The following is a 19,186-nucleotide window of genomic DNA, read 5'->3' on the forward strand; positions in this document are numbered from 1 at the left end:
AAATATAAACTTCATGAAAACAAGTTTGTTCACTACTATACTCTCAGAACCTAGAAGATTGATCACAGCAGGTGAAAAATTAGAATCTGAATATTTTTGTCAATTTCAAGGAAGATGAAGAGAAACAATTATTTTAGGAGAAATAAGGTAAATATAACTATAACATTTGCTATCGATAACATGGGTAATAGGTGAATTACATTAAATAACAGCAAAGAAAACATAGGGTAGCCTTTCCACAACATATAATCAAAAGGCAAGGTACTGAATACAGCTGGTGTAATTTTTTTCCCTCTTCACCCTTACAGTGCTAGACAGAGCCAAAGGGACAGAGCCATATACTGCAAAACTGTTCTAAAAAGCCACATTTCCTCCCCAAACAACTGTTAAAAATAAAAAGCAATGACATTACTGGGCTTCCACAAACCTTGCTTATCAAATTCACAAATGCTGTGTATTAATGCAATAAATGGCAACCATTGTCACCAATTTATAAAAGAGCACCATACAAAGATGAACACTTAAAAACAATTAGCCTGAAAACTGCTACATTGAAGCAGATATATTTGATCTGCAGAGGCTTGTGGATGTGAGACCTTCACTACTCTCCAGTTCCTAGTCTTTATAGAGTCGGATAAGAAAAAAATGAGCATAATTTTCAGGGAAAATGATAGGGGAATAAAACATTAGATAAAGAGAGCTTCACCTAGAAATGTAGAAAACAAAAACGTTAAGAGCGCACTAGACCTTGGAAGACAATTTGGGTTATATAATTTGGTAGTTCAAACAGAGGATGCCAAACATATTGCATTAGTTGATTTCTTAATAAATCTATGCACCAGATTCAATTTTTTAAAACTTAAATCATTACTGAGAAAACAAGATTCTCATACTCAAAAAATATTAAGTAGATATTATTAATTTTGTACGTCTATAAAGACTCTCTAATAAGAAAATGTTTCCGATATACCAAGAGAAAAAAAGTGTGATATAAAAATTTATACATACATGTATACAACAGGATTAAATTATGTATTTTTACAAAACAGACACGCCTATGTAGGGTAGAGAAAAGGGTTAGAAGGTAAAACAATAAACTATGAATAACCAATTTCATTAGGAGGGTTGAAGTAAGTGATTTTTCTTATAGATTTTAATGATTACAATAACTATGACTTTATATTTCAAAAATAACAAGTCGGTACTTATGGAAGTTAACACAGTCAATTGTAGAGAAAAGCGATGAGAAGAAAAAGACATCACAACGTACTTTCCACATCTACAGCAACAGTGGCTCTTAGTTGCAATGTAGTAGTTGTTCTAATCCTTATATTAGAACACAGTAACAGCTATTCCCATACGAATGCTCTTTCGCGCCACATTCGATGCATCCATCTCTGGGGGAAGGGGTGGGACCACAGGCAGTTTATGCTGACCCCTGTCCGCTGTGTCTAGCACAGGAGCCGCATCTCCTGCGTGTTGTGACAGGCCCCCAGGTCACGGGTCAGTGAGAAAAAGCGAGCAATTGTGTTTTCTACTTACTTTCCCATTGCTGACAATACCTATTTCTCCAGGACGAATTTTAAGTACATCTTGACAGAACAGCTGATGAGTTCGGAAAATATTCACTCCAATGGTATTATATTTTTTCTGAAAAGCGTTCTTATCCATCCCCTAAACCATAAATTAAGAAGGATGAAATTAATAAGGGAAATATAGCAAATCATTTTTTATTTAAAAAAAATTTTTTTTTAACACTTATTTTTGAGAGAGAGACAGAGTGTGAGCAGGGGAGGGGCAGTGAGAGAGGGAGACACAGAATCCAAAGCAGGCTCCAGGCTCTGAGCTGTCCACACAGAGCCTGACGTGGGGCTTGAACTCACAGACAGTGAGATCATGACCTGAGCCGATGTAGGACTATTAACTGACTGAGCCAACCAGGTGCCCCAGTAAATCATTTTAACAAAGCCTACTTAAATATATGAATGCAAAATTTGAAATTATTCTAAATTTTGATTTAAAAAGCACTATTTTCATCTGAAACTACATTTTATTTATTTAAATTTAACTTTATTTTTTATTTTTAAAATTTACATCCAAATTAGTATATAGTGAAGCAATGATTTCAGTAGATTCCTTACCCATTTAACCCATCCTACCTCCCACAACCCCTCCAGCAACCCTCAGTTTGTTCTCCATATTTATGAGTCTCTTTTGCTTTGTCCCCCTCCCTGTTTTTATATTATTTTTGTTTCCTTTCCCTTATGTTCATCTGTTTTGTCTCTTAAAGTCCTCATATGAGTGAAGTCATATGATTTTTGTCTTTCTCTAATTTCACTTAGCATAGTACCCTCCAGTTCCATCCACGTAGTTGCAAATGGCAAGATTTCCTTCTTTTTGATTGCCGACTAATCCTCCATTGTGTGTGTGTATATCTATATATCTATATATCTATCTCACATTTTCTTTATCTGTTCATCCATTGATGGACATTTGGGCTCTTTCCTTTGGCTATTGTGGATAATGCTGCTATAAACATGGGGGTGCATGTGTCCCTTCGAAACAGCACACCTGTGTCCCCTGGATAGATGCCTAGTAGTGCAATTGCTGGGTCGTAGGGTAGTTCTATTTTTAGTTTTTTGAGAAACCTCCATACTGTTGAAACTACATTTTAAAAAAGAATATTTCTTTGCCAAGCCAATTATAACATTTGAAAAATCCTGTTACAAGTAGATATCACATGCCACATTCATTCTTTGAAGATTTCAGGTGGATTATTGACTAGTAACGCTAGGGAATATGCTAGGGAACATCAACTTAAATACAATTTATCATTAAAGAAATTAAACAAATGTCAATTAAATTCTGAACTCAGTACCCCATTTTGGTACCCTCAGTGAAAAAAAACAGTGTTTAAAATAGAAATACCCTATCACACCCCATTATACCAACCTCACAAAACCAATTCAGTAATAGTGCATTTTATTTCTGAAATATAAAAGTAATCCTTGGTGAGAGTCAAAAAATATATGGACATTCACAGAAAATAAACCATGAATAGCTTCTTCACATCTTCACACTAAGAAACACTCTCCATATCATACTTATCAAACTTTAATGTGCAATCACCTTGTTGAAATGTAGTTTCTACTTCAGAAGATCCAAGGTGGGGCCTTAAATTCTGAATTTCTAGCAGGTTCCTGGTATGCTCCCGCGATGGTAGAAATGTTCCACTAAACAGTCCAATATGCCAGCCACAGCCATGGATGGTTACTGAGCACTTAAAATGTGGCTAGAATGACTGGAGCACTGAATTTAAATTTTAACTTAATTTTTTTTAAGTTTGTTTGTTTGTTTGCTTATTTATTTATTTAGAGAGGGAATGAGTGTGGGAGGGGCAGAGAAAGAGGGAGAGAGACAGAATCCCAAGCAGGCCTCCAGCTGTCAGCACAAAGCCTCACATGGGGCTCGATCTCATGAACCATGAGATCATGACCTGAACCAAAATCAAAAGCTGGATGCTTAAACAACTGGAATTTTAACTTAATTTTAAGTTTAAAAGAGCCACATGCAGCTAGTGGATACAGTATTGGACAGTGCAGCCTGAGATCCCACTTATATCCAAAATCTCCATCTCAATCATCCCCTCTGACCACAAACTCCTCGATTTCCAGCTCATTCAACCTAGTGTCACCATACCAACCATTACCCAATCCCTTCTGTCCTCTGCCCCTACCACCTCGTTATTACCCATCACACCGCCCATAATTTCCTCCTGAGTTATACCTCAAAGGCCTTTACTGCAACACAAACTTGCCATGCTTAGATCCCTGGAATGCTTCCCTGAAGTCATATTCACCTGGCAAAACCTCAACTCTGTTTAAGCACGACTCTGCTTCCCCTGTAACCGGAACCAAAATAGTCTTAATACAGCCGGAAAAAAAGCTGCAACTAATAGCGACCTCGCTTTCAGTTTACAGTCGTTAACATCTAGTGGGCCCTCAGAAACCCTCCCACACTAATGTAGTTAATTCACTTTCTCTCTCTCAGAATAAGAGAAGAGTATGTGGCATTTGCTCCTCTTCCCTCAAACCTCTAATAATACCTACTCTCACTCTAATACTTAGCGAATGACCTGAATTTCTTCTGAAAATGGAAATAATCAGAAGGCCTTTATCCTGCTACCACCAACTAAATCTACCCTTCTGCAGCCATGCTCATATATTCTGCCTTCTCTCCAGTAAAAATGGATGAATGGTTCCTTTTCTTAAGACCAACTGTAAACACCTGTCCAGGGGATCCCAGCACCTCTTATCTACTCAAGAACTCTGCTTCTTCTCTGCTCCCCTCCCTATCCTCCTTTCTCATTGTTTGGATGGACTGTCTCCATTAGCATACAAAAAGTAACATCTTGCAAATTTAGAAAGTCTTGACGCCAAGTCCTTTTCTGGCTACAAAATATTTCTCTGTTCATGGGAAAATAAAATTTTTTGAAAGAGCTACTTATACTCACTATCTCTAGTTCCTGATTTCCCATTCTCTTTTCCATCAAGTTTACTTTTATACCCACTACTCCACTGAAACTATTTTCATCAAAGTCACCAATGACCACCTTAACAAGTAAATGGTCAATTATGAAGCCTAATTTCAGGAACATCTGCACAGTTGATCATTCTGTCCTTGAAATACTTTCTCCAACTGACTTTCAAGATACCATATTCTCCTGGTTATCTTCTTAACTTATGGCTGTTCCATCTGTCTCCTTTGCTGGATCATCCCTTTCTTGCATACCTCTATATGTTGGAATATTCCAGAGCTCTATTTTTTAGCCCCTCTTCCCTCACCCAACTAACTTCTGAGGTATCTCACCCAGTTTCTTGGTTTTAAATGATATATAATGTTGGTAACTCTCGAAGTGATGTACTCTAAAAATACCCTGATAACCCTGAGTTGATTTCAATACTCATTAACTCAACTGTCAACTCAACATCTCCCCCTGAATGTCCAACAGACATCTCCAACTTAACATGTACAGACTTAATGCTTGATCCTCTATGTGTCCAAATCTTCTCTTCATCTAGACTTTCCCATCTCAAAAAAAGGCACCACCATTAATTCTAGCTGCTCAAGCTAAAATGTAAGGATGTTACCTTCACATATCATATACAATTGATCAGCTAATTCTGATTGTAACGAAAATGTACCAATCACCTCACCATTCCCGCCACTACTACCTAGTCCAAGATACCATTATGTCTTGTCTAGATTACTGTAAAAACATTCCAATTGTTCATCCTATATCCACTCTTGTCTGCCTACTACAAAATTTCACATGGCATCCAGAGTCACCTTTTTAAGGGTTATTCACCTCTTCAAGATTCCTCAGTGGTTTCCCATCATACTCAGGAAAGACTTCAGTTCCTTACCATGGCCTACAGATTCCTGAAATATCTGGGTTATGTTTCTGACCTCAGCTCCTACTACTCTCCACATCACGCTCCCTATTTTGCTCATGATGATTTTCTGCCTGTACCTCAAACCTGGAAAGACGGTCTCTGCGTCAGTCCTTTAGACTTACTGTGTTCCCAGATCTGGTACATTCTTCTCACAAATTTTCTCATTACATTCAGACCTCTGCTCAAACATAAGCTCTTTAAGAGATGCCTTCCCTGACCACTTCAGCTAAAAGAGCATCCCTCAAACTATCTACCCTCTCATTTCTTTATATTTTTCCAGTACCATTTAGTTTGTCTGCCTTTCCCACCGCCGTGGAAGCTCCACAGGAGCACGGACTCAACATATCTGCCTTGTCCACGAGTATACCTCCCTTGTATGGCAGACAATCAATTGATATTTCTGAGTGGATTAACGGATCTTCTTTCTTGAGGATCATCTTCCATCTTTAGAATTTCCCTCATACTAGACCCTTCAGTGAACTACCTGAGTATGACTTACATAGCCTTGAACTCTCGATCTTCACATACAAGTCCTAACTAGAATGCTATCAACTTCAAGGATCATACAGTAGTAGCAGAAATACATGAAATTTGGTTGGCTAAGTGCCTTGATGCAAAGTCACATCACTGTCTTTTCCCATTGAAGGAATGTTTATTATCCCCAATTGATTATACTTATTTATTGACATTTTTCAGTAGCATGACCACATTGGCTTATACATTCTAAAAATGCAACAGATACTTCTTACTCCAAACAAATAGCCACTGACCTCAGTAAGGAATGTGTGAATTTTTTCTCCAGAGTAAATAGCTGTAGCAGTTTCTTCCTTCGCCAGTTTCCTGAGAAAGTTTTTCAAAAAGCTGTTTTTCTGTGTAAGAAAAGCTGCCAAAATTCCTCTAGAAATAGCGGTGTTTTCTTCATTTATTTTCGATGTAGGATTATAAATAACTCCCAACCGACTATGAACACTTGTTTTCTGCAAGACACATTTATGGGTGGAAAAGATCAGTATCTCACATATCATTTTACAGCCGAACTTTTCTCTTTCCATTCGAGCTTGTTCACTTTAACACACAGCAGCCCTCACTGCAGAGGTCTTTCTATGTGGATGGTACTGAACGTGTACCTACTGACATAGCCAGAAAACAGTCATTTTAGGAACTCTGACTGCTTCACCTCTTTGTATAACGAGTCTTTTAGGAGATACTTTAACCACTTTTTGTATGTGAAATAACACATATAAAACAATACACGAAACAAAAATGTAGAATTCAGTGAGTTAACCCATAAAACTATAACCCAGGTCGAGAAACAGAGCATTGCCAGCAACCCAAAGACGTCTCTCAGACACCCTGCCAATGACTACACCTTTCCACTTTTCTAAAAACAACCACGATCCTGTTACTTATTTGTAGGATCATTCTTGCTTCTTCTTCTGGTTTATCACCTAAGTTTCATCATGAAACATTTAACCTATTTTGAGCTTCATATAATCATACAGTATATATTCTTTCCTGCCTTGTTTCCACTCAACATAATGGTTGTGAGATTCATCAACACTGTTTGTGTATCTTTAGTTGCTTTATTTTTTAGGACTGCATAGATTTCCACTGTACGAATATACTCTTTTATACATTCTATTGATGCTGGACATTGACATTTTTTTTCAGGTTGGTAGTGTACAAACAGAGCATGAAGAATACATCATCACTCATGAACATGCGGAAGCTGAATCTAATTAAGTCAGACATAGCTTCCAGTGTAGAGGAGATATAAGGGCTAAGGGACAAGTTAAAAATACTGTAAGGAAAAAAAAAATCAGTGAAATTTGTAAGGTGGGATTTTTCTAAAAGGCAACCAGCTTGGTCTCTTTAAAAAGTCAATAGACAAAATGTGGATGGGACTGTTCTATAATAAAAGAAACTAATGAAACGTAACAATGAAACACGTTTAGATCCTAGCTTGAAAAAAGAAAAGACAACTTTGTGCGAACAATTTAATGCAGGCTTAGTACTAGCAATGGGATAGTGGTATTGCAGTTATGTAAAATATCCTAATTCTTAGAAAATGCATATTAAAATACTAAGGGATGACATATGCTGATTTCTGTGACTTACTTTAAAATGTATGTACTTTAAAATATACGCTGATTTCTGTGACTTACTTTAAAATGCAGACTATTCTGCCCTTCCTCCCCACTAACAACAGATAATCAGATAAAACAAATGTGGCAAGATGTTAAAATTATAGAATCTAGGTGTTAGGTATATAAGTTGTTCATTATGTTAGTCTCTTAAAGTTTGTGTAGCTATGAAAAGAAAACATGGTCTCCAAAAAACAGACTCAGAGAGAGATAAGGAGAGACCCCATGAGAGAAAGGCAAAAGTTAAAAGCAAGCTGGCTGAAGTGAAAATGAGAGAGGCTCAAAATATAATACTGGAAAGAATAAAAATAAGAATTGATACCGCAGATAATTCAATTAATGAACCAGATCAAGAGTTAGCAAATGACAGCCTGTGGGTGAAATCCCATCTGGAGCGTGTTTTTACATGGTCCTCCAGGCAAAAAAACGTCAGGTGGAATGAGAGACCGGCCATGGGTTTAACAGAGAGAGAGACTCAGAGAAGGAGAGAGATGAAAAGAGCTGTCCTGGGATCACACTCATCCCTGAGGTTCCGGAAAACTGCATCTGTGTCACAGTGGCCCCACTCAAGGTAATGAGAATGGGACAGGGGGCACACTGAAGGCATTCCCTAAACAAATACTGCTAAATAAAAAGGTACTCTGACCCAGGGGCAACTGCTAGGAAGTCAAGTTTAAAAATAATATTAAAGTCCTTCTCGGCAGTCTGGAAGACCAAGCCAAAGGTTGAATCTTCTCAGGAGTCATCAGGGAAATTCCAAGATACTATTCCACTGTGAATGTGGGGCAAAATCATAAAATCTCTAACCTGGAAAGCAGCCTTTAAGTCAAGCAGACATCCAACAGTAAAGCGTGAACATCTAACTGCCTGGGGGTATTTAAGTATAAACTTTGAACAATAATTGGCTTTTGCTGACTCAGAGGCAGTCTCCAGGAAACCAAGATCAAAGATAAAAACAAGGGAAAAAGTCTGAGCAGGAACATCAGAGAAAAACAATGAGAGGGAGATAGACTAGAGAGAGAGTTCAGTCATATCACTAAACAAACAAATGACCAAACAGTCCAGGTGATGAAGTGGTATGGGATCCAAATGTGCTCCAGTGTATTATCTAAAATGTTTGGTTTTCAGTAAAAGATTATGAGATATGCAGTGAAAGAGGACAGTATGATTCATACTAAGGAAAAATACCAAGCATCAGAAACTATCTTTGAGGGACCTTAGATGATGGACTTAACAGACATACACGTATCTTCAAAGAACTAAAGGAAACCATGCTTAAAGAGTTAAAGGAAGGTACAACAACTTATTACACTGATGATAATAACAAAGCAATAGAAATTATAAAGAAGAACCAAATGGAAACTCTGGAATTGGAAAGTACAATCACTGAAATGAAAAATTCACTAGTGGGGTTCAATAGATTTGACTTGGCAGAAGGATCACTGAATTTAAAGATAAATCAACAGAGCTATAGTCTGAAAAATAGAATGCAAAAAGAACTAAAATGATCAGATTCTTAGAGAAATGTGGGACACCATTAAACATACCAATATGTGCATGATGGGAGAGCCACATACATTGGAACTACTGGGAAAAGGCAATCTGTCAGCCTCGCAAAGAACACGCTACCAAAAATTCTTGAGAAGAGACAGAAGGCAGAGGTGATGTACTCCATAGACCTCAAACACCCCTTTTTGAATGTGCTGGTCTGCAGGGCTTGAATGAAGCCAGAATGTGTTCTGAGACTGCCTAACATGACATGAAAATTCTCCCAACTGATGTTATTATGTTTCGTCTAAAATGTATTAACTATTCTTGATGTGGTAGTGCCCCTCCAAGATGGCCCCCGATGATCCCTACTTCTTTATACTTGTGCTTCCATATTGTTCCTCCTCATACTGGATAGGAGTGATCTGTGTCATCAATAGGATATTAGGGAAGTACAGTGTGTGACTTTTGAGGCCAGATCATAAAACACACTGTGGCTTCTGTCTCTTTAGCACTCACTCTGGGGAAAGCCAGCTGTCACGTTGTGCGGACACTTAGCAATGCTAAAATGGGGTCTATGTGGCAACGGAATGAGATGTTCCGTGAAGAGCCAGTGACAAACTGAGTCCCCCTGCCAGCAGCCATGCAAGCCCTCTTAGCAGCTGATGCTCTGGTTCCAGTCAAGCCTTCAGACAACTGCTGCCAGAGTCCTGACTGCACCCTCACAAGAAACCCTGAGCCACAGCCACTTGGCCAAGTCACTCTTGAATTCTTAAACCCCAGACACTCTAAGAAAACGTTTATTGTTTTTAAACCATTAAGTTATGGGGTAATTTGTTATCAGCACTAAATTTACACTTAGCTAATGCAAAACAAACAATTTCATAAAATACTTTGAGTTACGTTTTGTAGGTGTTTTTAATCTAGACAAACTTTTATGCTCCTTAGAAATATGGAAGGTTATAGAAGAGTATTTTTAAAAAATGTTTATTTACCTTAATGAGAGAGAGTGTGAGTGGGGGAGGGACAGAGAGAGAGAGAGGTGGGGATAGGGGGTCCAGAGGAGGCTCTGTGCTGATAGCAGCCAGCCCGTGCGGGGCTCCAGCGCACAAACCAGATCATGACCTGAGCCAAAGTTGGATACTCAACTGACTGAGCCACCCAGGTGCCCCATAAAAGAGTATTTTTAAATAAATATAGAAATGTATACTATCGAAGTATATTGGTTTGTAATTCTCTAATAACAAAAAAAATTAAGGTTGACTTAAGGCTTAAAATACTCTTCAGTGAAAATTTATTTTCTTTTTCTTAAATATTCAGAGAAAGAAAGTGCTGCCTGACTATGTGATGGAAAACCGCCCTTACAAACTGCTTTTGGTAAAAACTAGATTTGGTGTCACTGATGTAATGGTAGGGTCTGGACCATTCACTCCGTTTTAATAGCCTATTTATAACTACTATGTCTTAGTTCCAGCTGCTACAACAAAGTACCCATAGACAGGGTGGTTTATAAACAACTGAAATGTACTTCCTATAGTTCTGGAGACTGGGAATCTGAGATCAGGGTGCCAGCACGGTCAGGTTCTGGTGAGGACCCTCTTCTGGGCTGCAGACTACGGATCTGTCCATGTATCTACACATGATGGACAGAGAGTGAAGTAGGCTCTCTGGCCTCTTCTTACAAGGGCACTGATCCCATTCATCACCCAATTCCTTCCTAAAGGTCACACCTCCAAATGCCACTGCACTACAGATTAGATTTGAACATCTGAATTTTATGGGAGACACAAACATTCAGTGCATACACATTGCAGACAAGTATATGTCTAATAGCAAGGGCAAGCAGGGAACACACAGGTCTGAATCATGGACGACTTGCAGGGTTTTCTTTTCCTGGTCAAATCTGCCTATTGTACATGGAGACTGAATTTGAGTTCCCGTTTTCGCCTCCTTATCAACAAGCTGAAGGACTTAAAACATTAACATGGAGGAGAATAAGATTTAATGCACGTTCTTCATTTGGCTTTCTCAAAATTAACAACAAATTATAAAATTTTTGTGGTAAGAGTATCTAAATACTTACCATGTGCCTTAATGCATTAAAAAGTAGTTTTCGCCCAGATGGTTTGTCAAAATCAGCAATAATCCAGAGAGTAACTGAAGAAATTACATCATCATCTGAAAGTATCAAATAGTTTAGTCAAGCTGCCTCTTTATAAAATTAAACTAAAAGCAGGGGACATTTCCAGCTAACAAAATACATTAAAAAGTATTAAGCTAATTTTTTGAAAATAAGAAAATATTGCTAAAGATTATACACACACACACACACACACACTGACAGGCATATAAAAACACTAGAAGAGTGCTATATAAGCTTTAAATAAACTCGGATACCAAAAAGTAAGAATAGTCTCTAAGGGACATACCTGTGGAATACTTTTATTAGTAGACAAAAGTTGTATTATACTTATGTTTTCGGAATTGGCAAGCAAAATGGTCTTCCAGCTACAGCTATATATTTTTTTTAAATTGAGAATTATACCCCACATAGATGTAAAACTAGATACAATAAAGCTTATTAATAGATACTAAAAACAGCAATATTAGCTTACAATTCATTTATTCCCAAACCTCTATTATTAACTTGGTCTAATTCACATTACCTGTGCCATCAACATTAATACAATTCTATTTTTCAGAAAAATTTGAAAATTTGGAAACCACAAGGAGAAACAATTTTTAGTTCTGAAGTCACAGTTAAATGGGTTTAATTTCATCTAGGCTCTGTATGCATCACCTGTACACTTGTCTAGCCATCATTAAAACCTACACAAAAGCTAGTCCTTTAGATCACATAACCTACTTGAAACAATTATAAAACGTTTGCCAGACCAAAAACTTACCCCTGAATAGATGTGAGGCCACCATTACTACCACACTCAGTGATATCTAACTATACGAAAACTTTAACAGAAAGAGGGCTGACATTGAGTTCACATTGAAGCAATTTAAGTGTGAGGCAGTAGCAGCACATTCTTTTCAAAGAAGAAAGGTAAAGAATTCTAATGCCTTCTTAAGGTCAGCACTTTCACCATCATAGTTAGTAAACTGAGAACTATTTCAAAGTGCTAAGTAAATTTCTCACAACTCCATCAGTTCTTTACACGTTTATATAAATGCCAAGCAAAAGGAAATCGGGTGTTTCCCAGTTAACATTCTTTTAAATTGCTAGAGATTTAAGCAAAGGGCATTAATTATAGGCTAACTTATTCTGATGCCCAGAGGGAATTTTTGAAATACACCTCAGAACCTGAAAAATAGACTTCTCCTATTTTTATTCCTTGTTTCTGTTTCCTTTTCCCTTCCCTTGTCACAGTCAGGACCTTATTCTGCCATAACATAGAACTGCATTGTATTTTATTATTTGTTGGACTTCTTGGAGACAGACCACTTTATGAACATAAAATCTGGGATCTGTTAGGAAGAATTCTGGGGCCATCTGATCCAATCTTGACTCCATGGCATTCTGAAAAACTGGCTGGGTGGCCTCTGCTTAAAACTCTCTCTATAAAAATATACCCCTTACTATGAAGTTCATTTTATCTTTAGATCACTCTCACACACTGAGACAAAACTCAGTCTTCTTTTATCTTTCACATATTGGCTTTCATTTTTCTCTCTAGAGCAAAGATCATCAAATAAAACAAAGCAAAACTGAACCAGCTGAACTCCAACTATCCGTGTCTATTTCGAATAGGTCACTGTACTCTAACAAGGCTTGGCTCCACCATCAACTTCCCTGTCCAGGCTAAATGCATATTTCCCAGTACATTCCTGTATAGGTCTCCTTTCTTTTCTTATAATCCCCAATGTAAGCAAAAATCCAGAAGTTTAATCAGAGGGTAGAACTACTTCTCCTCTGATCTGGGAATTATACTCTTATTCATGCATTATAAGACACGAGGTTACACAGTCTGGAAAGTCTTTTATCGCTTTCTTAAAAAGGTGAAAAGTGGAACAGCTTGCTTTAAGAAAAGGCAAAAAACCAAGATGAGCCCCTGAACATATAACTAGGGTAGAAGGTATTTTCCCAGCACAATCCTTGTATCCTAACAAACTACAAACTCTGAAATTGAAAACCAGACCTCTAGTCAAATGGCAACATACAAATTCATTATGCAAACACCTCACTAAAATTGCAAATTTTGCTACTTTAGGAATAAAGTCAGGAAAATAAAATATGCTCATTACCTTCTTGGGTTAAATAATACATGTTCTTTGCTATTACAGCACTCTTATCTTGCGAATCCAAGAAAAAGAACGTAGAGAAATCTTCAACATCAGCAGTTACTGAAAATTTTCACATTAAATGTTAAATAACCACTTAATAAAACACGCAAAACTCAGTAAGCATTGTAGAAAGTATATGGATCATTTTACCTGATGTGGATATTAAATTAAGGTACTGCCATTTAGCATGCAAAATCAAAGGATTTATACGGGGTACAACATTATTCTTATCCATAAGGAAATCAACTGCATTTGTTCGATCATTTAATGTGCCCTGAAACAACAAAAATATTACTTAGGTAACACAGATAATTTATAGGCATATGTTCTAAAGTTATGCACAGAATATACTTAAAGGCTAATCTAAAAAAATAAATAAATAATTTAGGCAATTAGGATTCATACAATAAACTTTACAACAAATATTCCTGTAAATACCTGAATTTTTTTCCAATTAAGCATTTCTGATGTAATTATGCACAGATAAACTTAGTTAATTATTACTTTTAAATTCATTACTAAGTGATCAGGATGGAAACTTTTGCTACAGAAAGTTGTTTTAATGCAAAAAATCATTTATAAAAATATCATCTATCATGTACTTCCTCATAAATGCTTGCCTACCATAAAAACGTCCCTCTGTAAATGTACCGTCGCGTCCATCATTCTGCGAAGAACAGCCATTTCTAGTTCTTTCATACTGAGCTCTTCAAGCTTAAAGGGTTCTCCGTTATAAAGAGCTTGAGGCAAAGGACCCAGGCCAGTCATCTTATAAAAGCTTGCTCCCACCTATTTAGTTCAAAAATATCAGAGTTAAACTGAAAAATGTCTGTCTGGAAAAGAAATGCATACGTAAAAGAAGGGACGGGCATTGGCGCATTTTGATACGCCACAGGAAAAAAAGGTTAATTGTGCTAATTTCATTTGTCCTTTCCAAACATTATTTAAAGCAAAGTAATCTACCTATGGAGCAAGAATCAGGAAGCTTTTCCTGTAAAGGGCCAGCTAGCACACATCGCAGCCTCTGTGGGCCATCCAGTCTCTGTCTCCACTACTCAGCTCTGATGCTGTAGTGTAGCAGGGGTATACACCGATGCAGGGATGTGGGGCTACCTCCCAAGAAAACTGTATATATAAAAGAGGCAGTGGGAGGGCAGGATGTGCTGACCCCTGTGCACAGTATAACATTAAAAAACATACCATTTATCTGGATCAGAGATTCATTCATCTCTGCATTCATTTGTTTCATTAACAATTTTTGAATTCATGCCATCAGCATTAAACAAGATGCTGTGAATACAAAGCTGAAAGTCGGCCCTCAAGGGATTCACACAGACAGGGCCAAAACAGAGGCACATGCGGCAGCCAGGAAGAAAACTCGAGGATGGAGAGGAGGGGGTCAGAGAAGCCTCTGGGAAGGGGTGACAGGGAAAGTCTTAAAGGGTGAGTAACATTTGCTGGGAAGATAAAGTGGGAGAAGTGCATGTGAAGACAGGAATTGGGGGGAAGAAAACACAGCCTCAGGCAACTGCAAGTAATTTTCTTTTTTTTTTTTTTAATATATGAAATTTATTGTCGAATTGGTTTCCATACAACACTCAGTGCTCATATCAAAAGATGCCCTCTTCAATACCCATCACCCCCCTTCCCCTTCCCCTCCCTCCCACCCCCCATAAACCCTCAGTTTGTTCTCAGTTTTTAAGAGTCTCTTATGCTTTGGCTCTCTCCCACTCTAACCTTTTTTTTTTTTTTTTCCTTCCCCTCCCCCATGGGTTTCTGTTAAGTTTCTCAGGATCCACATAAGAGTGAAAACATGGTATCTGTCTTTCTCTGTATGGCTTATTTCACTTAGCATAACACTCTCCAGTTCCATCCACGTTGCTACAAAGGGCCATATTTCATTCTTTCTCATTGCCACGTAGTACTCCATTGTGTATATAAACCACAATTTCTTTATCCATTCATCAGTTGATGGACATTTAGGCTCTTTCCATAATCTGGCTATTGTTGAGAGTGCTGCTATAAACATTGGGGTACAAGTGTCCCTATGCCTCAGTACTCCTGTATCCCTTGGGTAAATTCCTAGCAGTGCTACTGCTGGGTCATAGGGTAGGTCTATTTTTAATTTTTTGAGGAACCTCCACACTGTCTTCCAGAGAAGCTACACCAGTTTGCATTCCCACCAACAGTGCAAGAGGGTTCCTGTTTCTCCACATCCTCTCCAGCATCTATAGTCTCCTGATTTGTTCATTTTGGCCACTCTGACTGGTGTGAGGTGATACCTGAGTGTGGTTTTGATTTGTATTTCCCTGATAAGGAGCGACGTTGAGCATCTTTTCATGTGCCTGTTGGCCATCTGGATGTCTTCTTTAGAGAAGTGTCTATTCATGTTTTCTGCCCATTTCTTCACTGGATTATTTGTTTTTTGGGTGCAGAGTTTGGTGACCTCTTTATAGATTTTGGATACTAGCCCTTTATCCAATATGTCATTTGCAAATATCTTTTCCCATTCCATTGGTTGCCTTTTAGTTTTGTTGATTATTTCCTTTGTTTGCAGAAGCTTTTTATCTTCATGAGGTCGCAGTAGTTCATTTTTGCTTTTAATTCCCTTGCCTTTGGGGACATGTCAAGAAATTGCTACGTCTGAGGTCAGAGAGGTCTTTTCCTGCTTTCTCCTCTAGGGTTTTGATGGTTTCCTGTCTCACATTCAGGTCCTTTATCCATTTTGAGTTTATTTTTGTGAATGGTGTGAGAAAGTGGTCTAGTTTCAACCTTCTGCATGTTGCTGTCCAGTTCTCCCAGCACCATTTGTTAAAGAGACTGTCTTTTTTCCATTGGATGTTCTTTCCTGCTTTGTCAAAGATGAGTTGGCCATACGTTTGTGGGTCTAGTTCTGGGGTTTCTATTCTACTCCATTGGTCTATGTGCCTGTTTTTGTGCCAATACCATGCTGTCTTGATGATTACAGCTTTGTTGTAGAGGCTAAAGTCTGGGATTGTGATGCCTCCCGCTTTGGTCTTCAAAATTACTTTGGCTATTCGGGGCCTTTTGTAGTTCCATATGAATTTCAGGATTGCTTGTTCTAGCTTCGAGAAGAATGTTGGTGCAATTTTGATTGGGATTGCATTGAATGTGTAGATAGCTTTGGGTAGTATTGACATTTTGACAATATTTATTCTTCCAACCCATGAGCATGGAATGTTTTTCCATTTCTTTATCTTCAATTTCCTTCATAAACTTTCTATAGTTTTCAGTATACAGATCTTTTACATCTTTGGTTAGGTTTATTCCTAGGTATTTTATGCTTCTTGGTGCAATTGTGAATGGGATCAGTTTATCTGTCTTTCTGTTGCTTCATTATTAGCGTATAAGAATGCAACTGATTTCTGTACATTGATTTTGTATCTTGCAACTTTGCTGAATTCATGTATCAGTTCTAGCAGACTTTTGGTGGAGTCTATTGGATTTTCCATGTATAATATCATGTCATCTACAAAAAGTGAAAGCTTAACTTCATCTTGCCAATTTTGATGCCTTTGATTCCCTTTGTTGTCTGATTGCTGATGCTAGAACTTCCAACATTTTGTTAAACAACAGCAGTGAGAGTGGACATCCTGTCGTGTTCCTGATCTCAGGGAAAAAGCTCTCAGTTTTTCCCCATTGAGGATGATGTTAGCTGTGGGCTTTTCATAAATGGCTTTATGACATTTAAGTATGTTCCTTCTATCCCCACTTTCTCAAGGGTTTTTATTAAGAAAGGATGCTGAATTTTGTCAAATGCTTTTTCTGCATCAATTGATAGGATCATATGGTTCTTTTATTAATGTGATGTATCATGTTGATTGATTTACGAATGTTGAACCAGCCCTGCATCCCAGGAATGAATCCCACTTGATCATGGTGAATAATTCTTTTTATATGCTGTTGAATTTGATTTGCTAGTATCTTATTGAGAATTTTTGCATCCATATTCATCAGGGATATTGGCCTGTAGTTCTCTTTTTTTACTGGGTCTCTGTCTGGTTTAGGAATCAAAGTAATACTGGCTTCATAGAATGAGTCTGGAAGTTTTCCTTCCTTTTCTATTTTTTGGAATAGCTTGAGAAGGACAGGTATTATCTCTGCTTTAAACATCTGGTAGAACTCCCCTGGGAAGCCATCTGGTCCTGGACTCTTATTTATTGGGAGATTTTTGATAACTGATCGAATTTCTTCGCTGGTTATGGGTCTCCTCAAGCTTTCTACTTCCTCCTGATTGAGTTTTGGAAGCGTGTGGGTGTTTAGGAATTTGTCCATTTCTTCCAGGTTGTCCAGTTTGTTGGCATATAATTTTTCATAGTATTCCCTGATAATTGTTCGTATCTCTGAGGGATTGGTTGTAATAATTCCACTTTCATTCATGATTTTATCTATTTGGGTCATCTCCCTTATCTTTTTGAGAAGCCTAGCTAGAGGTTTATCAATTTTGTTTATTTTTTCAAAAAACCAACTCTTGGTTTCATTGATTTGCTCTACAGTTTTTTTAAATTCTATATTGTTTATTTCTGCTCTGATCTTTATTATTTCTCTTCTTCTACTGGGTTTAGGGTGTCTTTGCTGTTCTGCTTCTATTTCCTTTAGGTGTGCTGTTAGATTTTGTATTTGGGATTTTTCTTGTTTCTTGAGATAGGCCTGGATTGCAATGTATTGTCCTCTCAGGACTGCCTTTGCTGCGTCCCAAAGCGTTTGGATTGTTGTATTTTCATTTTCGTTTGTTTCCATCTATTTTTTAATTTCTTCTCTAATTGCCTGGTTGACCCATTCATTCTTTAGTAGGGTGTTCTTTAACCTCCATGCTTTTGGAGGTTTTCCAGACTTTTTCCTGTGGTTGATTTCAAGCTTCATAGCATTGTGGTCTGGAAGTATGCATGGTATGATCTCAATTCTTGCATACTTATGAAGGGTTGTTTTGTGACCCAGTATGTGATCTTGGAGAATGTTCCATGTGCACTCGAGAAGAAAGTATATTCTGTTGCTTTGGGTAAGGGGGATCCTGTGAGACAAAGTACCAGAGACATCGCTACAAGCATGAAACCTACAGACATCACAATGACTCTAAACCCATATCTTTCTATAACACTGAATGTAAATGGACTAAATGCGCCAACCAAAAGACATAGGGTATCAGAATGGATAAAAAAACAAGACCCATCTATTTGCTGTCTACAAGAGACTCATTTTAGACCTGAGGACACCTTCAGATTGAAAGTGAGGGGAGGGAGAACTATTTATCATGCTATTGGAAGTCAAAAGAAAGCTGGAGTAGCCATACTTATATCAGACAAACTAGACTTTAAATTAAAGGCTGTAACAAGAGATGAGGAAGGGCATTATATAATAATTACAGGGCCTATCCATCAGGAAAAGCTAACAATTATAAATGTCTATGCGCTGAATATGGGAACCCCCAAATATATAAAACAATTACTCACAAACATAAGCAACCTTATTGATAAGAATGTGGTAATGACAGGGGACTTTAACACTCCACTTACAACAATGAATAGATCATCTAGACACACGGTCCATAAGGAAACAAGGGCCCTGAATGACTTGACAGATATATTTAGCACTGCAAGTAATTTTCTATGTCTACGGTGGGGAGAGTTCTGTGTGTGGGAGCAGTGAGATACAGGACAGAGGCCAGCTCCTGAAGGCGCTCAACATCTGCATTTTACCTTGGGAATGACAGAAGTTACTAACCAATTCATCTGCTATTCACAACTGTGTATTATTATAGCTACCATCATTGCTAACATTCTCACA

The 19,186-nt window shown here is 37.8% G+C and overlaps 1 protein-coding gene across 4 annotated transcripts in view; it reads right to left on the reverse strand.

Moving 5' to 3' along the window:
- UGGT2 (UDP-glucose glycoprotein glucosyltransferase 2) overlaps positions 1-19,186 on the reverse strand; it is a 192,566-nt gene that overhangs the window by 64,342 nt on the left and 109,038 nt on the right. For all 4 annotated transcript variants that reach the window (XM_049647155.1, XM_049647154.1, XM_049647157.1 and 1 more), the window contains 6 exons: positions 14,006-14,170; positions 13,532-13,655; positions 13,343-13,441; positions 11,172-11,266; positions 6,227-6,433; positions 1,543-1,674 (listed from right to left, as the gene is read on the reverse strand). In XM_049647155.1, the coding sequence (XP_049503112.1) occupies positions 1,543-1,674; positions 6,227-6,433; positions 11,172-11,266; positions 13,343-13,441; positions 13,532-13,655; positions 14,006-14,170 (822 nt within the window). The remainder of the gene's footprint in view (positions 1-1,542; positions 1,675-6,226; positions 6,434-11,171; positions 11,267-13,342; positions 13,442-13,531; positions 13,656-14,005; positions 14,171-19,186) is intronic.

Source organism: Panthera uncia, assembly GCF_023721935.1.
Source record: "Panthera uncia isolate 11264 chromosome A1 unlocalized genomic scaffold, Puncia_PCG_1.0 HiC_scaffold_16, whole genome shotgun sequence".
Classification (NCBI taxonomy): Eukaryota; Metazoa; Chordata; class Mammalia; order Carnivora; family Felidae; genus Panthera; species Panthera uncia.